Source organism: Salmo salar, chromosome 20, assembly GCF_965601325.2.
Source record: "Salmo salar chromosome 20, fSalSal1, whole genome shotgun sequence".
In the NCBI taxonomy this organism is placed as follows: Eukaryota; Metazoa; Chordata; class Actinopteri; order Salmoniformes; family Salmonidae; genus Salmo; species Salmo salar.
The window spans coordinates 34,050,420-34,075,284 of record NC_138310.1 but is presented as its reverse complement, the minus strand read 5'-3'; the positions used below and the strand labels follow the sequence as shown (position 1 = coordinate 34,075,284).

The window sequence follows — 24,865 nt, the reverse complement described above, 5'->3', positions numbered from 1 at the left end:
GTAAATTACCCATTAAATTGCTGGGAGATTATACATGGAGTGTGCGACTTTCTTTATTTTGATAGTTTATAGTTTATTCGCCGTTAGTCAGCACCTCCACACAAACTATTATTCTGGGTGTCACCAGCTCATGTTTTTTTATCTACTTTAAGGAATCTAAAATATATTTTGATTTGTTTAAAAACAAATTGGTTACTACATTATTCCATATGTACTATTTCATAGTTTTGATGTCTTCACTATTATTCTACAATGTAGAAAATAGTAAAAATAAAGAAAAACCCTTGAATGAGTAGGTGTGTCCAAACTTTTGATTGGTACTATATATATATGTGTGTGTAAAAAAATATATGGGGGATTGGAAATGATGCAGACAATTACATTGATGGAATCCACAATCTATTTGCAATATTAAAGCTGTTCCACCCCCCCTCAAATGATTATTATTCTTTTTAAAACAACTGGACCTTGTCTCTTCAGAAAGGGTCATTCTATTTATATGGTGCCTTCACCTTGCTTTTATTAAATTGATTTCTGGAGAAGCCTGAAAAATCACTGCGTCATTTGTGCTAAACTCTGGCGGGCATACGTGCTGATCTGCCCTGAGTTCCCTCCAGATGTGAAAGTGTCTATTTATTTGAATGTATTCTATGCTTTTCTCATCTTCACATTTGAATGGCAGCTCAGCCCAGTGAATAAAATCATCATATTTTGCATATCATCATGCCTTGCCCCCTGCTCCTGGGCTCTTAGGGCCCAATTCAGAATTACTGTAGGAAATCTATTTATTTTTTACATGTTTTGATTTAAGCACTTCTCAGTAGTTGGTATTCAGACTTAACATATTTTCAGGTGGGTAACGGGCTTTGCAGATGTTGTTCCCTTGCACTTGCTGAATAAATTGAATTCAACCACTGAAGCCCTCCCACTTGCTGGCCAACAAATTTTCTCATGGAGTTTTTATTCAATAGTGTTTTCAGTACATTTATCTAAAGCCATCCCTTTAAATAGGGTTTACCTTTAATTAGGATTTCCGGTAACACACTCAGCGTCATAACCATGTCATAATATGTCATAACAGCTGACATAACTTGTCTTAACCTGTCATAATATGGTCATAACACTGTCATGACCCATATATTTACATCTGTTGTAGCATATATTGTGTTATTTTATGGTTGGTTATGACACCGCACAAGAGTGTCAAAACCCACATTAATTCAAATATGTTTTTTCTCAGCCAAGAAGTTTACTTTCATTTGAAAGTTTATTTATTTTGTCCCTTGTTGTGTTATAATAAATGTTTTACAGTCATGTTTTTTCATCATATTTTAAATAACTTGCAGTAAATGTAATTTATGACACTGTCATGAAGCATTATGACCATCCTGTGTCACTTTAATTCGACTAATAAAATACACTTTATGACACTGTCAAGAACCATTCTGACTATCATAATCATACAGTGCATTCGGAAAATATTCAGGCCCCTTGACTTCTTACACATTTTGTTACTTTACAGTCAAATTCTAAAATGTATTAAATAGTTTTTTCTCCTCATCAATCTACACACAATACCCCATAATGACAAATCAAAAAGAGGTTTTAAGAAATTTTAAATAAGTATTCAGACCCTTTACTATGAGACTCAAAATTGAGTTCCCATTGATCATCCTTGAGATGTTCCTACAACTTGATTGGAGTCCGCCTGTGGTAAATTAAATTGATTGGACATGATTTGAAAAGGCACAAGCTTGTCTATATAAGGTCCCACAGTTGACAGTGGAAGTCAGAGCAAAACCAAGCCATGAGGTCAAAGATATTGTCCATAGAGCTCCGAGACAGGATTGTGTCGAGGCACAGATCTGGGGAAGGGTAGCAGAGCATTTCTGCAGCATTGAAGGTCCCTAAGAACACAGTGGCCTCCATCATTCTTAAATGGAAGAAGTTTGTAACCACCAAGACTCTTCCCATAGCTGGCCACCCGGCCAAACTAAGCGACCCGGTGGTCACTCTGACAGAGCTCCAGAGTTCATCTTTGGGGATGGGAGAATCTTCCAGAAGGACAACCATCGCTGAAGCACTCCACCAATCAGGCCTTTATGGTAGAGTGGCCAGACGGAAGCCATTCCGCAGTAAAAGGCACATGACAGCCCACTTGGAGTTTGACAAAAGGCACCTAAAGGACTCTCAGACCATGAGAAACAAGATTCCCTGGTCTGATGAAACCAAGATTTAACTCCTTGGCCTGAATGCCAAGCGTCACGTCCGGAGGAAACCTGGCACCATCCCTATAGTGAAGCATGGTGGTGGCAGCATCATGCTGTGGGGATGTTTTTCAGCGGCAGGGACTGGGAGACTAGTCAGGATCGAGGGAAAGATGAACAGAGCAAAGTACAGAGAGATCCTTCATGAAAACCTGCTCCAAAGTGCTCAGGACCTCAGACTGGGGCGAAGGTTCACCTTCCAACAGGGCAACGACCCTAAGCTCACAGCCAAGACAACGCAGGAGTAGCTTCGGGACAAGTCTCTGAATGTCCTTGAGTGGCCCAGCCAGAGCCCGGACTTGAACCCGTTCAAACATTCCTGGAGAGACCTGAAAATAGCTGTGCAGCAACACTCCCCATCCAACTTGACAGCGCTTGAGAAGATCCGCAAAGAAGAATGGGAGAAACTCCCGAAATAGAGATGTGTCAAGCTTGTAGCGTCATACCCAAGAAACCGCGAGGCATCAGCAACAGATCATGTTCGTAGATGCATGTCTGACATCAATTTGAGCGCAACTGCAATGATAATTTAATATGGTCAATTTCAGAAAATGTTATATAACATAAACATACTGTTGACCATTAAGTTATAGTGTAATGGAATGATTTGCCTTGAGTGGTAGGTTTTGTTGGTTTTGACACTCTTATATACGTTTCATAATAACCAGCCATAAAATAACTACCGTGGAAGGTTTTGTGGTTTTTGACACTGTTATGTAGGTGTCATAACCAGCCATAAAATAATGCAATATGTCACAACAGGTCTAATTGTATGTGTCATGAGTGTGTTATGATGAAATTATGACATGTTATGACAAGTTATGTCAACTGTTATGACATGGTTATGACTTTGTCATAACGTTTTATGAAGCTGGGTGTCAAGTAAAGTGTTACCGAATGTTCTCGACCGACTCACTGGAATATACATTGAGTGTAATCTTTTATTTTTATTGGCCAGTCGGAGATACGGCTTTTTCTTTGCAACTCTGCCTAGAAGGCCAGCATCCCGGAGTCGCTTCTTCACTGTTGACATTGAGACTGGTGTTTTGCGGGTACTATTTAATGAAGCTGCCAGTTGAGGACTTGTGAGGTGTCTGTTTCTCAAACTAGACACTCTAATGTATTTGTCCTCTTGCTCAGTTGTGCACCGGGGCCTTCCACTCCTCTTTCTATTCTGGTTAGAGCCAGTTTGCTCTGTTCTGTTAAGGGAGTAGTACACAGCGTTGTAATAGATCTTCAGTTTCTTTGCAATTTCTCGCATGGAATAGCCTTCATTTCTCAGAGCAAGAATAGACTGACAAGTTTCAGAAGAAAGTTCTTTGTTTCTGGCCATTTTGAGCCTGTAATTGAACCCACAAATGCTGATGCTCCAGATACTCAACTAGTCTAAAGAAGGCCAGTTTAATTGCTTTTTTAATCAGAACAACAGTTTTCAGCTGTGCTAACATAATTGCAAAAGGGTTTTCTAATGATCAATTAGCCTTTTAAAATGATAAACTTGGATTAGCTAACCCAATGTGCCATTGGAACACAGGAGTGATGGTTGCTGATAATGGGCCTCTGCAGATATGTAGATATTCCATTACAAATCAGCCGTTTCCAGCTACAATAGTCATTTACAACATTAATAATGTCTACACTGTATTTCTGATCAATTTGATGTTATTTTAATGGATAACAAATGTGTTTTTCTTTCAAAAACAAGGCCCTTTCTAAGTGGCCCCAAACTTTTGAACGGTAGTGTATGTGGGTATAACTGACGGTGGCTACCGATAGTGGCTAATATTTAACATGACACAAATTGCAGTGAAACGTCTAAGCATATAATTAAAACATTCTAGAAATCATAAATCAGCTCGGTAGTTTTGGGGCTATAATGTCATTTGCAAATGGATACAGAAGCCTATAGCTTGGGTCTCCATATTTCATATCGGCAAGTTATAAGGCCAGCGTTTCATTTACTGTGGAAAAGGTGATATGTTGATATGCTTCAGTTTGCTGCCATGTTACTGGTTTCACTTGTCTTCAGCGATTATAAAGGTAAAATGCACTATATATACACAAAATGTATGTAGACACCCCTTCAAATTAGTGGATTCAGCTATTTCAGCCACACGGTGTATAAAATCGAGCACACAGCCATGCAATCTACATAGACAAACATTGGCAGTAGAATGGCCTTCCTGAAGAGCTCAGTGACTTTCAACGTGGCACCTTCAAAGGATGGCACCTTTCCAACAAGTAAATTTGTCAAATTTCTGCCCTGCTGAGCTTCCCGGTCAACTGTAAGTGCTGTTATTGTGAAGTGGAAACGTCTAAAAGAGCAAAAATGGCTCAGCCGCGAAGTGGTAGGCCACACAAGCTCACAGAACGGGACCGCCGAGTGCTGAAGCACATAGCACGTAAAAATCGTCTGTCCTCATTTACAACATTCACCACTGAGTTCCAAACTGCTTCTGGAAGCAAAGTCAGCACAAGAAGTGTTCATAGGGAGCTTCCTGAAATGAGTTTCCATGGCCGAGCAGCCGCACACAAGCCTAAGATCACCATGTGCAATGTCAAGTGTCGGCTGGAGTGGTGTAAAGCTCGCCGCCATTGGACTCTGGAGCAGTGGAATCGCGTTCTCTGGAGTGATGGATCACGCTTCACCATCTGGCAGTCCGACGGACAAATCTAGGTTTGGCGGATAACAGGAGAACGCTACCTGCCCAAAAGCATAGTGCCAACTGTAAAGTTTGATGGAGGAGGAATAATGGTCTGGGGCTGTTTTTCATGGTTCAGGCTAGGCCCCTTAGTTCCAGTGAAGGGAAATTTTAACGCTACAGCATACATTGACATTCTAGACGATTCTGTGCTTCCAACTTTTAGACAACAGTTTGAGGAAGGCCTTTTCCTGTTTCAGCATGACAATGTCCCGTGCACTTGACTGGCCTGCACAGAGCCCTGATCTCCTCAACCCCATCGAACATCATTGGGATGTATTGGCACGCCGACTGCGAGCCAGGCCTAATCACCCAACATCAGTGCCCGACCTCACTAATGCTCTTGTGGCTAAATGGAAGCAAGTCCCTGCAGCAATGTTCCAACATCTAGTGGAGGCTGTTATAGCAGCAAAAGGGGAGACTAGTTCCATATTAATTCCCATGATTTTGGAATGAGATGTTCGACGAGCAGGTGTCCACATACTTTTGGTCATGTGGTGTATATATAAAACAATTGTAATTTATATTTACGATCCCCTTATCCAAACGGAATACTCATTTATCTAGCTCATATCAATTTGTAAATTGCAGTGCATGAAGAATGGTGTTATTTCTATCCGAGAAAAAGAAAGTAGATGTTGTTTTACTTGGAACCGACAGGTTGCTCGACCTTATTCATCGTTTCATCGCGGGTAAAGGTGGTGTAATTATGAGGGAATAAAGTCAAGTTCAGAATATGGTGTACCTGTAGATACACCGTCACACCTTAATTTCTTTGATCTCCCAAAACAAATAGCGTTTGAATAGCATGCTATTCTCATGCATAAGTTCAACGTCAGAATACACGTAGAGGAAGGTGCATAAGCAAAGGGAATAACATTCCATTTGGAATTGGCCCCTTATTGCACAAGTATATGTGCAGACAGACAGACAGAAAGACACCTATAAAACATCATATTGCTGTGCTGCCCTCATGTGGACATGAAGAATTAACTGAACCATGGTTTGTGTGATTGTTATACTAGTTCAAAACTAATATACTATTTACTGTCATACAAGTCAGAAAGTATTCAGACTTTTTCCACATTTTGTTACGTTACAGCCTTATTCTAAAATGTATTAAATATTTTTTTCCCCTCATCAATCTATACACAATACCCAATAATGACAAAGTGAAAACAGGTTTTTAGAAAATGTAGCAAATAAAAATAAAAAACAGAAATACCTTGTTTACATAAGTAATCAGACCCTTTGCTATGAGACTCGAAATTGAGCTCAGGTGCATCCTGTTTCCAGTGATCATCCTTGATTGGGAGGTGACCAAGAACCAGAGGCTCACTCTGGCAGCGCTCTAAAGTTCCTCTGTGGAGATGGGAGAATCTTCCAGAAGGACAACCATCTCTGCAGCACTCCACCAATCAGGCCTTTATGGTAGAGTGGCCAGAATGATGCCACTCCTCAGTAAAAGGCACATGACAGTCTGCTTGGAGTTTGCTAAAAGGCACCTAAACGACTCTCAGACCATAAGAAACAAGATTCTCTGGTCTGATGAAACCAAGATTTAACTCCTTGGCCTGAATGCCAAGCGTCACGTCTGGAGTTAACCTGGCACCATCCCCACGGTAAAGCATGGTGGTGGCAGCATGCTGTGGGGATATATTTCAGCGGCAGGGACTGGGAGACTAGTCAAGATCAAGGGAAAGATAAACGGAGCAAGGTACAGAGAGATCCTTGATGAAAACCTGCTCCAGAGCGCTCAGTACCTCAGACTGGAAGGTTCACCTTCCAACAAGACAACGACCCTAAGCACACAGCCAAGACAACACAGGAGTGGCTTCGGGAGTCTCTGAATGTCCTTGAGTGACCCAGCCAGAGCAAGGACTTGCGCTCGATCTAACATCTCTGGAGAGACCTGAAAATCGCTGTCCAGCGACGCTCCCCATCCAACCTGACAGAGCTTGAGAGGATCAGCAAAGAAGAATGGGAGAAACTCCCCAAATACAGGTGTGCCAAGCTTGTAAACCAATAAGACTCGAGGCTGTAATCACTGCCAAAGGTTCTTCAACAAAGTACAGGGTGAAGGGTCTAAATACTTGTGTAAATGTGATATTACATTTTTGTATTTCTTAACCAGTTTTTGCTTGTCGTTATGGGGTATTGTGTGTAGATTGATGAGGGGAAAAAAGTATTTAATCCATTTTAGAATAAGGCTGTAACGTAACAAAATGTGGAAAAAGTCAACGGTTCTGAATACTTTCCGAATGCACTGTATATAGCAAAAATGTTGATCATGACACTAATTATTTTCATTTTTCATTTTGTTTTATTATCTCGCAACATAAAACAATATTGTGGGTTGTACCACATACATTATGTATTCACATAGTACACCATACAGCTACAAAGAGAGACTGAACAAAAACAAAGAAACAATTCTTATTTTTTTTACATACTGCATACTTGACATGAAAAAATAGAACCATGAACAATCTTTAAACTCAAAAAGGAATGTAGCTGCCAGATGTGATGTTTTGTTTATTTGGGACAGGATTTAAGCCTGAGCCCAGATTGAGTCCAGCTTGAGTCCACCCTGAGCTCACCTTGAGTCCAGCTTGGAAGAGTGGGCAGATGGGGTGATCAATGAAGATCAGTACTGAGAGCAGAGTATACATCCTGATAATATTTGTGTGTGTGTGTGTGTGTGTGTGTGTGTGTGTGTGTGTGTGTGTGTGTGTGTGTGTGTGTGTGTGTGTGTGTGTGTGTGTGTGGTGTGTGTGTGTGTGTGTGGGCATGAGAGAGAGAGAGCGAGAGGGAGGAGGGAGAGAGGAGCGAAAGACAAAGTATGAGATAAAAATAGAAAATATGTGAAGTGTGTATAGGTAAGGAGTTAGTGAGTGCATAAGTATGCAAGTAAATAAGTCTATGATGGAGAAACATGCAAGTTGATGTTAATTGTCATAAGTCTTGCCCTGGAGGCAGAATTGAGCTGTTTCCGCTAGATGGGCCAGCTGAAAAGTCATAATTGGCTATATCGTAGAAATGTTTGAAAACAAAAATTTGCTTTTTGGTCTTCAATTAAGGTAAGGGTTATGCATTAGGGTTAGCAGTGTGTTTAAGGTTAGGGTTAAGGTCAGGTTTAAAATCCAATTTTATGACTTTGTGGCTGTGCAAGCTAATGAACACCCTGCAGAGCTGCCTCCAGTACATGAGTAATCTCAATAAATGCCAACCTGTGAGAAACATCTGGAGTTATATCTTAACATTCTCCCATCACCATAAAAATGTACAACATACCCAAAAGAGTCATGTATAATAGCTTCCAGCACATACACTGCACCAAGTTTTGAATTAAGATAACAGTCTGTTCACTTCAATGTAATATGATTCTTCAATCCCCATACCAGTTAAAGCGAGAATAGAGTTCCTTTTCAAGTAGCTTATGTGGACGAAGGATTAATAAAAGTTGTGTATGAACTGTGTGAGTGGTTCAATTCAACAGTTTTCTTATTTTTTTATTACCTTGAACATGAATGGGAAATTCCCATTAAATCAGCACCGGAGTAGTTCCCCATCATTGAAACTGCAATATTCAAAGAAATAGTTTATCTTATCATTCTAAGAGCTCAGAAAAATATCAGTGATATAATCATGTCACCCCCCATTTTATTCCACAGTGAAGTTAGGGAGTAGCACCATAGCATTAGCCTCCCAAAAAATGTTGTACAAATAAAAAATGTATATATATATATATATATATATATATATATATATATATATGATCAGCACCCATTATTACATAGATCATAAATATGACTGAATCATTATAACTGTGTCGATCATGCATTGACGTTATTAAAGGGGGAGTTTGTTCTAACGGTGGGAATAGAATAGCCATATTCCCCCAGTCCCTAAATTAGTCAAAGTCCTGTTGGTCATGTCTGTGACAATCTACAACGACCAACAAAAGATATTACAAACTAAACTACCAGTTATTATCTGGTGTCTTCCATTAATACACTGTACCTTCAGTCTGGTACAACAAGTGTTAAGTTATCATGGTTTTCCATTACTGTTACATCTTTTACTACTGTTAAAATCACTATCATTGATAATACCACATTAAAAACAAGTTACGGTGCTGACAACCTCTCACCTCAGTCTAACACAATGGACAAGACAGACTGCTGGGGCTACACCTCACCTCTGTCACTAGAGTTCTCTCATACAAGCACTTCTGACAACTTTGATTCTGCAACTGTTTGATTCTTGTGTTAAAAAACAAGAAATACTTTGTTTCTCATTGGTTCTCAGAGTGGAATGCTAGATATCATACTCTGGCTTATAAATGGCCAGATTACTGATTAGGTCAATCTTTTCTCATGAAGGAAGGGTGGCTGGTTGGTTGCTGTCAGAGGTATCGTGTAGTACAGTACTTATGAAATCAGGTATCGTGTAGTACAGTACTTATGAAATCAGGACAGCAGTATTGAGTATACATCTACAGACATAACAACACATTGGAAATCACTGAGTTGTTTTCTGTTACTAAGGGCTGTCTGGCAAACTGACTGGACTAAAAAGCCTGGAATCATTTATGATTTAGTCATTATCCCTCAACAGTTAAATAATCTTACCTAAATATTTTAAATATGTACATTTTTTTTATCTCTCTCTCGAAAAAAAAAAAAATAAAAAAAAAATGAAGCTTCAAGTTGTCAATAATCTGTTCTCTTTTTTCTCTCAATGAAATCAAGATTAAAAGTGCTTTTATAAAATATTTTCTTCTGTATGTACAATTTCTATTAGCTATAACAAAACAAAAAAACAATAACAACAATCATCATCATTATCATGTAATAAATAATAAAGAAGTGGATTAAAATGAGTTTGTAGAGCACACGGGGAATCTGTGGACTAATTTTTATCATGTTCCTCTGACATCAGTGGTGCCTGTGTGTGTGTGTGTGTGTGTGTGTGTGTGTGTGTGTGTGTGTGTGTGTGTGTTTGTAGCGTTTTGCGACCTTGACCAGTGTCTCGGCAACGTTGAGGTATAGAGAGCTCTATCTCGACCACTTCATAAGCACCAAGATTTCTCATCTCAAAAGTGAGCCCCAAGCAGGCTCTGGCTCTGACACGCAAGCAATGCAGAAGCAGCCATGATTGGTGAATAAGGATTTACTGGCTCTGTCGTGACAGTGTGTGCATAGAGACAAACCTTGCTCTGCTTCAAAACGACTAACAGCACCAGGCAGAAGCAGGACTCACTGACTGAGCCCTTTGTGTGTCAACATGTGTAGGGAAAGCACCAGTGTGTTTAGGAGTGCATTTCTGTCCACACACTATTCCCATCAATGTCTCCGGTTTCAGGGTAAAGGGCCTGTGTGGCCCGTGCTGCCTGTGGTCATTGGAAGGGCCAGACTTTGGCGGCCATGCTTCGGTGGTTTAAAGCAGTAAGGCATTGCTCTGTGCTGGCTGGATGACAAGAGCTTTGTGTGTGTGTGTGTGAGAGTTGGTGTCTGTGTGTCAGTGCACCATTTTACAGGGTCACTGCTGCCCTCTTGTGCTTCAAATAGAAAGCGCTCACTAATCCCCACAGGAGCCATAGAACTGGAGGGATAGATCTCTCAACCAACACCTGAAGGAAGATGAGGACTTCTAGTGCCTGTTGTTCTCACTATACATCTATGCTATAAGAGCACCCTTATATTCAGCATCTAGTGCCGTGAAGAAGAGATGGAGAGACTGATATCATCCCTGTAAAAGGGATAAAGATCAATGAAGCACCACAGCAGTAGAGTGAGACGGATCGGTGGGGTGAGAGTAAAATGGAGAGAGAAGAACCCTTCTCTTCACAGCAAGGCAGACAGGACAGGAGTTGGTTTAAAAAAGGCATGACTTTGGGGACGTTACTGAAAACCTTTCACTATGTGGGATGGTTCAGAGAAGTTTCTGTGGGTTTCTCTTCACTCTTTTGGTCAAAATGAATGATTCAAATGTAAAACATGTGTATGTCATGCTTGTTGGAAAGACTGTCTTGAAGAGCCTTGCAGTGCTGAGGAAGGCCTTTCTCCAAGTACAGTTACAAACATTTCAAAAGCCAAAGAAAAAAAAAGAAAAGGGCAGATTTACAGAAATATGGGAAAAAAGCAAGACAGTCCCTAGGTAAAAAAAACACAACTTTAACAAAATAATAATTAATAACAACATGAAAAAACAACCACATCAATAAACAAACAAATCAAATCACCATCTTCATAATAATAATAATAATATCTGTAATAACAACATTGACAGTAACAATAACAATCGTAATAATATTGATAATAATAGTAATAATTTGGAGGATCATTAAAATTCTATGAAGAAGGAGAAGCAATGGAGTCCCTCCCGCAGAGGAGAGAGAAAGAGCACCACAGGCAGTGTGTCTGTCTGGTCCAGGGTCGGGCCCAAACTGCTGCCTGACATGAGGTAAAAAACAAACAAAACAAAAAGAGGAATCAAACCAGTAGTCCCCCTCCTTCCAGCCTAGAGCACCAGAGCGAGAAAACAGAGCAGGAGGAGGAGAAGGACGGAGAGAGACACAGGACTAAAAGAGGGGCTGAGATACACATCTCTGTCCTGCTCAGCGCGCTCTCCCTCCACCAGCCTGTGTGTCCGTCTGTCTGTCCATCCTCACACAAAGTGGCTGTAGGGCCCAGTGAGTGTGGTAAAGGCATAGGGGGACACAGTGACCGTGGAGGTGGTGTGGTGGGTGGGGGCCAACCGCGTCACCGTCCCCATCACTGGCCCCTCCGTGGTCTGGCCAGGCCCCGGGCTGGCCCCTCCTGCCGTGGCCCCCAACTTGCGTTTCTTCCCAGGTTTGATGTCCTCGTAGGGCAGCCCCAGTAGTGCTGCCTCCTGCTGCCTCTCTCTAGCCCGCTCCGCCAGCATCTTCATCTTGGCCTCCCAGAGCCACTGGCCATGGCAGGGCTGGTTCATGTTCTTGTGCTGGTAGAACACCAGGGAGATGCGGGTGGGGTGAGAGCGGTCGGGCCTCTTGAGCGGCGTGGTGGCGTGCAGCTCACGCCGGGCACACTCGATCAGGATGGAACCGTGGGCGGGTGCCACCGCCACCCCTCCGATGCTGGGGTCCAGGAAGTTATGCTCGCTGTCCGACCACTGCTCTTCCTCGTCCAGGTCACAACCTCTCTGGCTCTCGACGTCGCTCGGGGTCTCGGCCCGGTTAGGGTCACAGCAGGTCTCTGGGGCTGGAGACTGTGTACCTGCCATGGATCCTCCGAAAGACTTCCAGGCCTTCTCCTGGAGACCTAGGGGGGTCGAGCCCCGACTCTCGCCCGCTTTGGAGCATATCTTGTCGGGGAAGCCTCTGGCCGGGCTAGGGCAGTACCCAGCAGGAACCATGCCCATGGGCCAAGCCTTAGGCTGAGGGCTGGGAGCAGGGCTGTCCCAGTGGCGGGGGGTGCCGGGATGTGGGGAAGGAGAGGGTGACGGGGAGGGAACAGGGGAGGCCTTGGGGGTGTTGGGGCCAGGGTAAGAGTTCCACTGCTGGGTGTATGGGGAGGGCTGTTGTGGGGGATGCTGATGCTGGGAGTATGGAGACTGGGAAGTCTGGTGAGGTCCCTGCTGGTGGAGCTGCTGCTTGTCTGAAGTGAAGGGAGCCTCCGGGGGGCATGGTGGTTGGAGGTTGCCTTCCCAGCTGCCTGGTACCATACTCCCGTTGGGCTTGTGCCCGGGCCAGGGCCCTTCAGGCTGTGGGGCGGGGATGGGAGTGTCGGGACAGCTCTGGGTATTGCCCCCCTCATACACTGGCACATCCATGGGCTCCTGCTTGATGACAGGGGTCCCTCTGTGGGAGGGCTCTGAGGAGACTGAGGAGGGACGTGATTGGTTGTAGTCAGGCTGGTGGGGGTGTGGGTAAGCGTTGCATTGGTGTTGGTTGGCTGGGTCTCCATGCTGCTGCTCAGGGAGGCCTGGGCCTGAGTAGGACTGTGCCAGCCTGGCCTGGAGGCTCTGAATGTCTGGCTTCTTGTCCACAGGGCCGGGGGAAGCATTGTGCCCTGCGTGATGCCAGGAGCTGTTGCGGCCCTCGTAAGTGAGCTCATGGGGGAAAAGTGTGTTAGGGTTGGGGGGAGAGTTGTAATAGCCGTAAGGCAGTGCTGAGGGTAGATTGGGGTGGTAGCCATTGACAGGGCCTGTTGGAGGTGGAAGTGGAGGGGGCTGGCCATTGGAAGGGGGGCCTCCCCGTGCGTAGTAGCCAGGGTGGGAGGGGTAGACGTGGTAGGGGTATTGGCACTGGTCCATTGGCTCCTTCTTTATGGTGGGCTTCACCTCCTGCTTAGGGATCGCTGTGGAGGAGAGTAGGCAGAGGAGAGAGGGGTGATAAGACATGAGATAATCACTTGCCTCTGCACAAATCTGTGTTTTTTTATGGTTCACTTGGTTGGAGTTTTGCTTAGAACACCAGTAGTGGGTTTGATTCCTGAATGGGCTGCATACTGTATGCTGACTAGCTATAAGGCTTAACCCCGAGGTCAGTTTGGATTAAATATACTCTATGACCATATTATTATCGTCATATTGTAAAGTTGGCTGGAGTTTTGTTTAAAACACCTGAGTTCTGGGTTTATTATTAGCATAAATCTCACAACACTCATGAAGCCACTCTCCCATGTTTCTAGTAGAGTTCAGGGGTCATCTCGCCTTTATTGCCGTGCTGTCTGACAGGGGAGCCAGCGTGCCGGACCTCCATCTTCATCACCGTGTTATCCGCCGTCTCCGTGGGCGTTGGCAGCTGCTGCTTGGCCTTCTTCTTCTCCGAGGCACGGTTCTTAGCGTCCAGGCGGCGCTGGCGGCAGGACTTGGCGGGCTCGGGCAGCTTGCGGACCTCACGGCGGAAGTTGCTAAGCACCTGAATGGCGCCAGTGCGCATCTTTTGGCGCTGGCCCTCCTCGCTGCCAAACTCATCTGTGAGGGCGGCCTTGTAGAGGGGAAGTACGTGGAGCTGCTCGTCCTCTGGGATCTCCCCCACTGTACGGTTGTCCTCTTTAGTCAGAGTGCACACCTTGGGGAGGGGGGGGGGGGGGGGTTAGTGTGGGACACTCACTGTCTGTACCATCCAAACAGTCTCTATACCACCATTTGCCCCTGCCACACACACACACATTCAAACACACACAGCAGAGCATCCATTCGATGTCCACACAAAGAGAGGGAAAGAAGACAGACTGAAAGCTGTTTTAGACAGTGACAGTGAGAGTGACAGAAAGAGAGAGAGAGGTAGGGCTGTGTGTCGTACCACAGTGCAGCCGTTGTAGAGGTTGTGCTGGTCCTTGTGAGCGTGGGCACAGAAATCCATGCAGGCAGTGACACCAGAGAAGGGCCGGCCCTCCTTCAGACCCAACCTGCAGTCTGGAGCCGTCACCTCATTCTGACACTGAGGGACAGGAGAGGGGACACAGCAGAGTAAGCATGGGACTACTCTACAGACTATGTCTAACACTCATATCATCCTTGAGTTTCTATTGTGTACTTTTGGGGGGAAGTAAACCAAGTAATTCTCCAGTAGAGTGTAAAACTACTGAGGGACACGGGGAAGAGGATGGTTAGCATGTCAAAGGACACCATGTTACACAGACTATACATTCTGACACTGAGGGACACGGGGAAAAGGATGGTTAGCATGTCAAAGGACACCATGTTACACAGACTATACATTCTGACACTGAGGGACACGGGGGGGAAGAGGATGCCATATCCAAGAGCAACCTGTTACTACAAACAACATATCAAAAACTCATAGCATCCTGCAGCTTGTGTCGTTTACTATTGGAGGAATAGTCCACTATTTAGAGGACTCTGGCACTATAACTTATCAGCTGCAGCTAGGTGAAGGTGGGTGTGAAGGCAGGTGTTACCTGGTTATTGTATGCCTGTGGGGCCAGCTGCTTGTACAGGGGAGCCAACTCAGTAGCCAGATCCTGGAAGTTATCCCTGAGTTGATCCTCCTGACACAGACACACACAACAGGTCAGCATAACCACATCAGTAACAGTTTTATCTTGGTGTGGTGCTGTCAATAATATAGCAGTGCTGTGAAGGTGGTATCAGAGTTGTGTGTTCCAGGAGCCCGTTCTCCACAATTAAGGTGCCACCAAGCTCCTGTGAGATAGACCATAGATTTCGTGTTCCCTTACCTCTTGGGGGTGGTCTCCTGCCAGTCTGAACTTGCGGGGTGTTTTGCTGCGGGCGTACTTGCAGCCGTTAAAGTACATGCTCCAGGAGCAGCCGAAGGAGAAGGAAGCTCCACAACTGTCAGGGTCCTTGCCTTGGCACGCACACGTACGACTGCAGGCAGGCAGGCCAGGGGCGACAGAGAGCACGAACACAGTCATCAGACACTGACACAGTCATCTTCATCATTCTGGAACAGATGCCTCAGTGCATTGAATATCAGTAAAAAAAAGGATAATGAAGTGATCTGCAGTCCAGAAGTAGAACTAGAATAACATATTAACTTATTATATTATTTCAATCTACAACAGCGATTATCATGCACAGATGCTTCGGCTGAAAGCCTCCCTCAGAATGCCATCTAAATGGCAACGCACTGCACTGTATAGCCTCCAAGTGTAATGCTAATTTAACAGAAGAACATGAGCATATTCAGATAAGTGCTGTCCCTTATTCAGATGAGCCATGGGTCTGTGCTGTCCCTTATTCAGATGAGCCATGGGTTTGTGCTGTTACTTATTCAGATGAGCCATGGGTCTGTGCTGTTACTTATTCAGATGAGCCATGGGTCTGTGCTGTTACTTATTCAGATGAGCCATGGGTCTGTGCTGTTACTTATTCAGATGAGCCATGGGTCTGTGCTGTTACTTATTCAGATGAGCCATGGGTCTGTGCTGTCCCTTATTCAGATGAGCCATGGGTCTGTGCTGTTACTTATTCAGATGAGCCATGGGTCTGTGCTGTTACTTATTCAGATGAGCCATGGGTCTGTGCTGTCACTTATTCAGATGAGCCATGGGTCTGTGCTGTCCCTTATTCAGATGAGCCATGGGTCTGTGCTGTCCCTTTTTCAGATGAGCCATGGGTCTGTGCTGTCACTTATTCAGATGAGCCATGGGTCTGTGCTGTCCCTTATTCAGATGAGCCATGGGTCTGTGCTGTCACTTATTCAGATGAGCCATGGGTCTGTGCTGTTACTTATTCAGATGAGCCATGGGTCTGTGCTGTCACTTATTCAGATGAGCCATGGGTCTGTGCTGTCACTTATTCAGATGAGCCATGGGTCTGTGCTGTCCCTTATTCAGATGAGCCATGGGTCTGTGCTGTCACTTATTCAGATGAGCCATGGGTCTGTGCTGTCACTTACTCGTCGTTGAGTCCACAACGGCGGCTGGTGGGGTTGCCGAACTTGGTGATGGTGGCGGAGAGCTCTCGGTAGAGCTTGTCGCCTAGCGCCCGTGGCACGCCCTCCCACGCCATGATGAGGATGATGATGACAGCATTGGGACAGTGGTGACCCGGCCGGGGACGCACCAGACACAGCAACTTCTCTGTCTCACTGCCCCGACGAATCACCTGAGATGAGGAGAGGGGGAAAGAGAGAAAGGGTGAGAAAGAGAGAGAAAGAAAGAGAAAGAGAGAGAGAGAGAAAGATGGTAAGATCGACACCTGTCTTGTCTTCCCCCAGCTCCCTCCCACCTTGTGTCTATATTGTCACTAACAACCTGTCTTCTCCTCTACTCTCTCCATAGTGTCTGTTTTGAATCCATAACGCCATTAGCAGGGTGTCAGAGGGAGTGACAGAGGTGGAAAACCCCAACTGGGAGGGAGAGGGACCAGGGAGACCCTGCTGCTTTACTGTCTGGGGTTGAGACTGTGGTGTCTGTGGTGGGTGATACTGTGGTGTATGTAGGGGTGATACTGTGGTGTCTGTGGGGTTGAGGTTATGGTGTCTGAGGGGGTGATACAGCGGTGTCTGAGGGGGTGATACTGCAGTGTCTGAGGGGGTGATACTGCAGTGTCTGAGGGGTGATACTGTGGTGTCTGAGGGGGTGATACTGTGGTGTCTGAGGGGGTGGTACTGTGGTGTCTGAGGGGGTGGTACTGTGGTGTCTGAGGGGGTGGTACTGTGGTGTCTGAGGGGGTGGTACTGTGGTATCTGAGGGGGTGATACTGTTGTGTCTGAGGGGTGATACTGTGGTGTCTGAGGGGGTGAGGCTGTGGTGTCTGTGGTGTCTGTGGGGTTGAGGCTGTGGTGTCTGAGGGGGTTGAGGCTGTGGTGTCTGAGGGGTGATACGGTGGTGTCTGAGGGGGTGATACTGTGGTGTCTGAGGGGTGATACTGTGGTGTCTGAGGGGTGATACGGTGGTGTCTGTGGGGGTGATACGGTGGTGTCTGTGGGGGTGATACGGTGGTGTCTGTGGGGGTGATACGGTGGTGTCTGTGGGGGTGCTTCTGTGGGGGTGATACTGTGGTGTCTGAGGGGTGATACTGTGGTGTCGGTGGTGTCTGTGGGGGTGATACGGTGGTGTCTGTGGGGGTGCTTCTGTGGGGGTGATACTGTGGTGTCTGAGGGGTGATACTGTGGTGTCGGTGGTGTCTGTGGGGGTGATACTGTGGTGTCTGAGGGGTGATACTGTGGTGTCTGAGGGGGTGATACTGTGGGGGTGATACTGTGGTGGCTGTGGGGGTGATACTGTGGGGGTGATACTGTGGTGTCTGAGGGGTGATACTGTGGTGTCTGAGGGGGTGATACTGTGGGGGTGATATTGTGGTGTCTGAGGGGGTGATACTGTGGGGGTGATACTGTGGTGGCTGTGGGGGTGATACTGTGGTGTCTGAGGGGGTGGTACTGTGGTGTCTGAGGGGGTAGTACTGTGGTATCTGAGGGGGTGATACTGTTGTGTCTGAGGGGTGATACTGTGGTGTCTGAGGGGGTGAGGCTGTGGTGTCTGTGGTGTCTGTGGGGTTGAGGCTGTGGTGTCTGAGGGGGTGATACTGTTGTGTCTGAGGGGTGATACGGTGGTGTCTGAGGGGGTGATACTGTGGTGTCTGAGGGGTGATACTGTGGTGTCTGAGGGGGTGATACGGTGGTGTCTGTGGGGGTGATACGGTGGTGTCTGTGGGGGTGATACGGTGGTGTCTGTGGGGGTGATACGGTGGTGTCTGTGGGGGTGATACTGTGGTGTCTGTGGGGGTGATACTGTGGTGTCTGTGGGGGTGATACTGTGGTGTCTGAGGGGTGATACTGTGGTGTCTGAGGGGTGATACTGTGGTGTCTGAGGGGGGTGATACTGTGGTGTCTGAGGGGGTGATACTGTGGTGTCTGAGGGGGTGATACTGTGGGTGTAATACTGTGGCGTCTGTGGGGGTTATACTGTGGTGGCTGTGGGGGTGATACTGTGGTGTCTGAGGGGGTGGTACTGTGGTGTCTGAGGGGGTGATACTGTGGCATCTGTGGGGGTGATACTGTGGCATCTGTGGGGGTGATACTGTGGCGTCTGTGGGGGTGATACTGTGGCGTCTGTGGGGGTGATACTGTGGTGTCTGTGGGGGTGAGGCTGTGGTGTCTGAGGGGGTGATACTGTGGTGTCTGTGGGGGTGAGGTTGTGGTGTCTGTGGGGGTGAGGCTGTGGTGTCTGTGGGGGTGAGGCTGTGGTGTCTGTGGGGGTGAGGCTGTGGTGTCTGTGGGGGTGAGGCTGTGGTGTCTGTGGGGGTGAGGTGTGTGGGGATGAGGCTGTGGTGTCTGTGGGGGTGAGGTTGTGGTGAGGCTGTGGTGTCTGTGGGGTGAGGTTGTGGTGAGGCTGTGGTGTCTGTGGGGGTGAGGTTGTGGTGAGGCTGTGGTGTATGTGGGGGTGAGGTTGTGGTGAGGCTGTGGTGTCTGTGGGGGTGAGGTTGTGGTGAGCCTGTGGTGTCTGTGGGGGTGAGGTTGTGGTGAGGCTGTGGTGTATGTGGGGGTGAGGTTGTGGTGAGGCTGTGGTGTCTGTGGGGGTGAGGTTGTGGTGAGCCTGTGGTGTCTGTGGGGGTGAGGTTGTGGTGAGGCTGTGGTGTCTGTGGGGGTGAGGTTGTGGTGAGCCTGTGGTGTCTGTGGGGGTGAGATTGTGGTGAGGCTGTGGTGCCATCTACTCTACTCTTATTCATTTTCGCATGTTTTTTTTACCTCATGGCTCTTAGTATATAGAAGAGAAAATCTATTCTTGTCTGGTGCAGTGTCTGTTGGTTAAAATGCACAGACAATAAAGGTGTAACAAGTCTAATGAAACATTGTGTGATGATATGAAATAGTTTTTGGTTGCCTACACTAGTGTTTAATGTTAGCCCGACGAGGGCCAGTCTGTTTGTGCTACCATGCCAACCATTTACACTCATTTTCATGTTTGGCTTGACAATGACAACAATGGAGTTGGCAAGAGCCCAAACAGATTTGGGACCAGGCTAGTGTTGTGTAGGGTGGTTAGGCTTGGTTTGTTCTGTGAAAGGTATAGGTTCAGTTTGTTATGTATGGCTACTTGTACTCACCCACTTGGCGATGGGACATCCCTGAGAGCTCTTGCCTTCCCGGCCGGTATAGACCACCTTCTCAATACGGATAGCATCTCCCTTCTCTCCATACCTGCACAGAGAGACAGAGAGCACAGTGTGAGTGTGTGTGTCTTACTGAACACTACAGTTTAACTGTATCGTATAGTGTTCATTATAAACTGGGTGGTTTGAGCCCTGAATGCTGATTGGCTGACAGCCGTGGTATATCAGACCGTATACCACGGGTATGACAAAACATTTATTTTGACTGCTCTAATTACATTGGTAACCAGTTTATAATAGCATAAAGGCACCTCAAGGGTTTGTGGTATATGGCCAATATACCACAGCTAAATCAAATCAAACTTTATTTGTCACATGCGCCGAATACAACAAGTGTAGTCTTTACCGTGAAATGCTTACTTACAAGCCCTTAACCAACAGTGCAGTTCAAGAAGAGTTAAGAAAATATTTACCAAGTAGACTAAAATAAAAAGTAATAATAAAAAGTGACACAATAAGAATAACGAAGCTATATACAGAGGGCACCGGTACCAAGTTAGTGTGCGGGGGTACAGGTTAGTCCAGGTAATTTGTACATGTAGGTGGGGTGAAGTGACTATGCATAGATAATAAACAGCAAGTGGCAGCAGTGTACAAGAGGGGGGGGTCAATGTAAATTGTCCGGTGGCGATTTTATTAATTGTTCAGAACAGCCCTTAGCCGTGGTATATTGGCCATATAACACACCCCTGGTGCCTTATTGCTTAATTATAAAACTTTCACATCGTGCCTAAAAACACCCCTTAGCAGTGGTATATTCACAATATATCACACCACCTCTGGCCTTATTGCTTAATAAGCAAGTAGCCTATGTGCTTCTACAAGACCATAATGTAAGCCTTTGGTCTCCATGAGAGTTGGACGTGTCTTGTCAAACAAAGACACCACAAGCTGGCTGACCCTGGCTGGCCAAGAGGAGTGTTCACAGGGCACCGTTGATAATCACAGAGGCATGACAGTAGCAGCCAAAGCCCAACATAATCAGACCTAAATCTGACCCTAACCATAACCCTTACTCCGAGCTGACAAGGTAAAAATCTGTTGTTCCTGAGCAAGGCAGTTAACCCACTGTTCCCCGGGCGCCGAAGACGTGAATGTTGATTATGGCGGCCCCCTGGACCTCTGATTCAGAGGGGTTGGGTGGAAGACACATTTCAGTTGAATGCATTCAGTTGTACAACTGATTAGGTATCCCCCTTTCCCCTTCCCTTAAAACCTTTTAGGGTCACATAGTGTTTCTTTGTAGTCTTAAACAAATCTACTTAGAAACAAAAGTATACACCTCACACACATTGTTATGGGCTTTAAAAAAGAAGACACCTGTACCATGTCAAATATAATATATTACATTTTGAGTTTGCATCCCAATATTACATCACAGAAGACTGAAATATAACAAAATCGTTTGACATTTTGTTTAAATATTGTTTAGTAATTTTGAAATGAGGAAAAATATGAATAACATTCCACCCATGAGGCCACTAGAGGGCGATTTGGTCATTTGACTGCAGGAAAGGGCTACTCCTAACCCTTACAGTAACCCTAGCAAGTGGTTGCATTTCAACAGAGTTTGTTGATATACTATCTGCTATCTAGAACCTAAGAGTGTGAGCATCTGTAGATCATATATAGGGGACTATCCAAATAAAGTGTAACCACACGAATGTGTGTTTGCTTAGTGTGTGTATGTGCCTGATTACGTTCTGGCGTGTGTCTCTCTCTCTACACAATGTGCAGGGGGCTGGGTTAACTACCAGCATTACTCAGATGTTCGCCCACAGCTCACCCTTTCCTCCCTGTGTATCATACATGTCATGTTGATAATGTCACCCCTGAGCGGGTCTACTATGGTGGGACACATGTGGCTCTGTCCTGAATGGGAACTCATTCACCAATCACCAGCCAGTCGGAAGGAGTGGGCTCGGCCTCTATGGGGTGGGCCAATGGGGTCAGAGGTGGGTTCAGGGGTCGGGAGAAGACTATCGAGGGATTTAGTTCTTAAGTCACCTCTCAAATACAAACAAAGAGAGATCTTCCCCTCTTCTCCTCACCCATCCCCCGCATCTGCTACCCCGCCCTCTCTCAGGATAGTGATGAGTCACTGGTCTATGGAAATAATCCTCTGTTACTATAATAGCCAGCCACTCTCGACCCCGGTCCCCTATACAACAATGTATGGGACACGCACTAAGCAGCCCCCCCCCCCCCCCCATGTTTAGTCAGCAAAAACACTGATCCCAAGACATTCCAGCTGCCAATGAACTATTCCTGTTTTGTCAGTTGAGATTTTAGGGTACTGAATTGGTAAATGTGATTAAGTAGCTACTGTATGTAATGTTTCCATTCACTAGTTTCACGTTACAATACTCCCAAGAGAAAGCCTAAAACCGAGTTTATCTATTTCCTAATGCAAATGTATCCCTGTTTGACTCTCTCTCAATTTCTCCCCTCTTCTTTCTCTCATCGCTCTCTACCTCTCTCCGTCTGTTCCTCTCCTCTGTCTCTTCCTCTCATCCCTTTATCTCATCTCTGCCTCTCCTCTGATTTCGCATTTCAGTCATTTAGCAGACACTCTTATTCAGAGTGATTTAAGGAGCAATTAGGGTTATGTGCCTTGCTCAAGGGCACATAGACATATTTTTCACCTAGTTGGATCTGGGATTCGAACCAGTGACCTTTCGGTTACTGGCCCAATACTTTAAACCGCTAGGCTACCTGCTGTCTCTCTCTCCTCATCTCCTCTCCTATCACTGTGCCTATCCCTCTGTTCTGTCTAATCTGTTGATGCTGATAGTTCCTGTTCCTCCTATTGGATTCTGGGTCAGGGATTCCCTGGGGACAGGATCAGAGGAGTGGGGAGGGGAGAAGGGGATGGAGAAAAGGGAGAGGGGGATATACAGCAGCGCTGGGGGAGAGGGAGAGAAATAAAGAGAGAGAAAGGGAGGCAGGGAGAGAGGGAGGGAGAGGGAGAGAGATAGAGATGCTAGCTCAAAGCTGTGGGAGGGTTGGATGCCAAGACAGCAGGCCATAGCCAGCAGCTCTGGATAACCTCCTGTTCACAGGCAGAGGTCACGAGAGAGGGAGAGGAGAGAGAGGGAGAAAGAAAGGGAGGGAGAGGAAGAGAAGGACAGAAAAGGAGAGATGGAGAGGAGAGGGAGAGATGGAGAGGGAAAGAACAGCTAACTCTGCTCCAGGAAAATCAGGAGGCTGCCATCAAGAGTTGTGTGGCTATAATCTAGGGGGCTAAAATCCCTGAACAAGCACACTACAACAGTATTCTGTAGTGTTTCCTCCACCCATCTATTCCCTAATATTTCCCCCCAGGTTAAGGCTATTTCAGTCCTTGCTCCTTTGCACTATGTCTTATCTAGCGGGAAATACACTACATATACAAAAAAGTATGTGGACCCAGCACACAGCTATGCAATAAAACATTGTCAAAAGAATGGCCTTACTGAAGAACTCAGTGACTTTCAACGTGGCACCACCTCGGTCAACTGTAAGTGCTGTTACTTTGAAGTGGAAACGTCTTGGAGCAACAAAGGCTCAGCCGCGAAGTGGTAGGCTGCACAAGCTCACAGAACGGGACCACTGAGTGCAGAAGCGCGTAAAAATTGACTGTCCTAGGTTGCAACACTCACTACCGAGTTCCAAACTGCCTCTGGAAGCAATGTCAGCACAAGAACTGTTAGTTGGGAGTTTCATGAAATGGGTTTCTATGGCCGAGCAGTCATACACCAGCCTAAGATCACCAATGCACAATGCCAAGCGTCGGCTGGAGTGGTGAAAAGCCCGCCGCCAACGGTCTCTGGAGCAGTGGAAACGCGTTCTCTGGAGTGATGAATTACGCTTCACCATCTGGCAGTCCGATGGACGAATCTGGGTTTGACGGATGCCAGGAGAAAGCTACCTGCCCCAATGCATAGTGCCAACTGTAAAGTTTGGTGGAGGAGGAATAATGGTCTGGGGCTGTTTTTCATGGTTCGGGCTAGGCCCCTTAGTTCCAGTGAAGGGAAATCTTCGCTACAGCAAGTCTGCTCCAGAAGTCTCACCTGGTCTCCATCAGCTCTCGTATGGAGGCCACAGTGGGCCCGGAGCCCAGGTGATTGTAATACGGACCCTCATCCTTCTCCAGGACTTGCTCTGGGAAGAGGAGAGAGAGAGAGAAAATTACAAAGAGTTCACAATGCAATATAGCACACCTCTAATTCAACCACATACTTTTTTACTTCCTCACAATAATATCTGTATTATTGGGATTAGTGCAGGGCTGTTCTGTGACATTGAAGGTATGAGAAGTAGTAGTGATTGCTTATTCATATCTAACAGGCCATGGAAACCAAGAGGGACCATAGATAGGTGTGACTGAAGATAGATGTAAAGCCACACACACTTCCTCTAACCTGAAACTGACTATGTTATGACTGGGGGATAGTCGGGGTGGGGGCACTACATTAGAACCAAGGCTGTTTGAGGGAGTGAATGAATCTGTGTGTGTGTGTGTGTGTGTGTGTGTGTGTGTGTGTGTGTGTGTGTGTGTGTGTGTGTGTGTGTGTGTGTGTGTACGTGTTTAACTCTTCTTGTGGGGACCAGAAGTCTCCACAAGAATAGTAAACAAACAAACATTTGACCAACTGAGGACATTTTGTTTGTCCCCACAAGGTCAAATGCGATTTCTAGTGGGTTTAGGGTTAAGGTTAGAATTAGTGTTAGGGTTAGAATTAGGTTTAGGTGCTATGGTTAGTTTTAGGATTAGGGTTAGGAGCTAGGGTTAAGGTTAGGTTTTGGGTTAAGGTTAGGGTAAAGGTAAGAGTACAGGTTAGGATTAGAGTTAGGTTTAGGGTTAAGGGTTAGGGAAAATAAGATTTTGAATGGGACTTAATTGTGTGTCCCCACAAGGGTAGCTGTAATATATTGTGTGTATGTGTGTGTGTGTAAACAGGGAAGCTAGAGGATGAGTGTGTGTGTGTGTGTGTGTATCTGGTTGAGAGGCAATGAGATCACATTCCAGTGACACAGTGCAGGGAGGAACCAAGCAAGGCGTGGTAAGAAGTAGGCAGGAAATGCTACATAGGACTACTAGCCTAAAATAGAACTGTGTGTGTGAAAATTGTTGTGTGCGAGGCAGAAATGGTTCCATTTTTGTACGCAGCAGAGTGGAGGGAAGTGTAAAAGTATACTTGCTTCTCTGAGAGAGTAGGAGAGAGATTTTTTGAAAGAGAAGTGTGTGTGTGTGTGGGGGGGGGTCAGGTTTAGGGCTGTGGCGGTCATGACATTTTGTCAGCTGGTTATTGTCATGAA

The 24,865-nt window shown here is 46.0% G+C and overlaps 1 protein-coding gene across 3 annotated transcripts in view; it reads right to left on the bottom strand.

Moving 5' to 3' along the window:
• Positions 1-7,269: 7,269 nt before the first annotated feature.
• LOC106580493 (methylcytosine dioxygenase TET3) overlaps positions 7,270-24,865 on the bottom strand; it is a 71,184-nt gene continuing 53,588 nt past the window's right edge. For all 3 annotated transcript variants that reach the window (XM_082966386.1, XM_082966387.1, XM_082966388.1), the window contains 8 exons: positions 23,617-23,707; positions 19,499-19,592; positions 16,347-16,555; positions 15,163-15,313; positions 14,884-14,973; positions 14,265-14,402; positions 13,670-14,030; positions 7,270-13,314 (listed from right to left, as the gene is read on the bottom strand). In XM_082966386.1, coding sequence (XP_082822512.1) covers positions 11,642-13,314; positions 13,670-14,030; positions 14,265-14,402; positions 14,884-14,973; positions 15,163-15,313; positions 16,347-16,555; positions 19,499-19,592; positions 23,617-23,707 — 2,807 coding nt within the window. In that variant the 3' untranslated portion in view covers positions 7,270-11,641. The remainder of the gene's footprint in view (positions 13,315-13,669; positions 14,031-14,264; positions 14,403-14,883; positions 14,974-15,162; positions 15,314-16,346; positions 16,556-19,498; positions 19,593-23,616; positions 23,708-24,865) is intronic.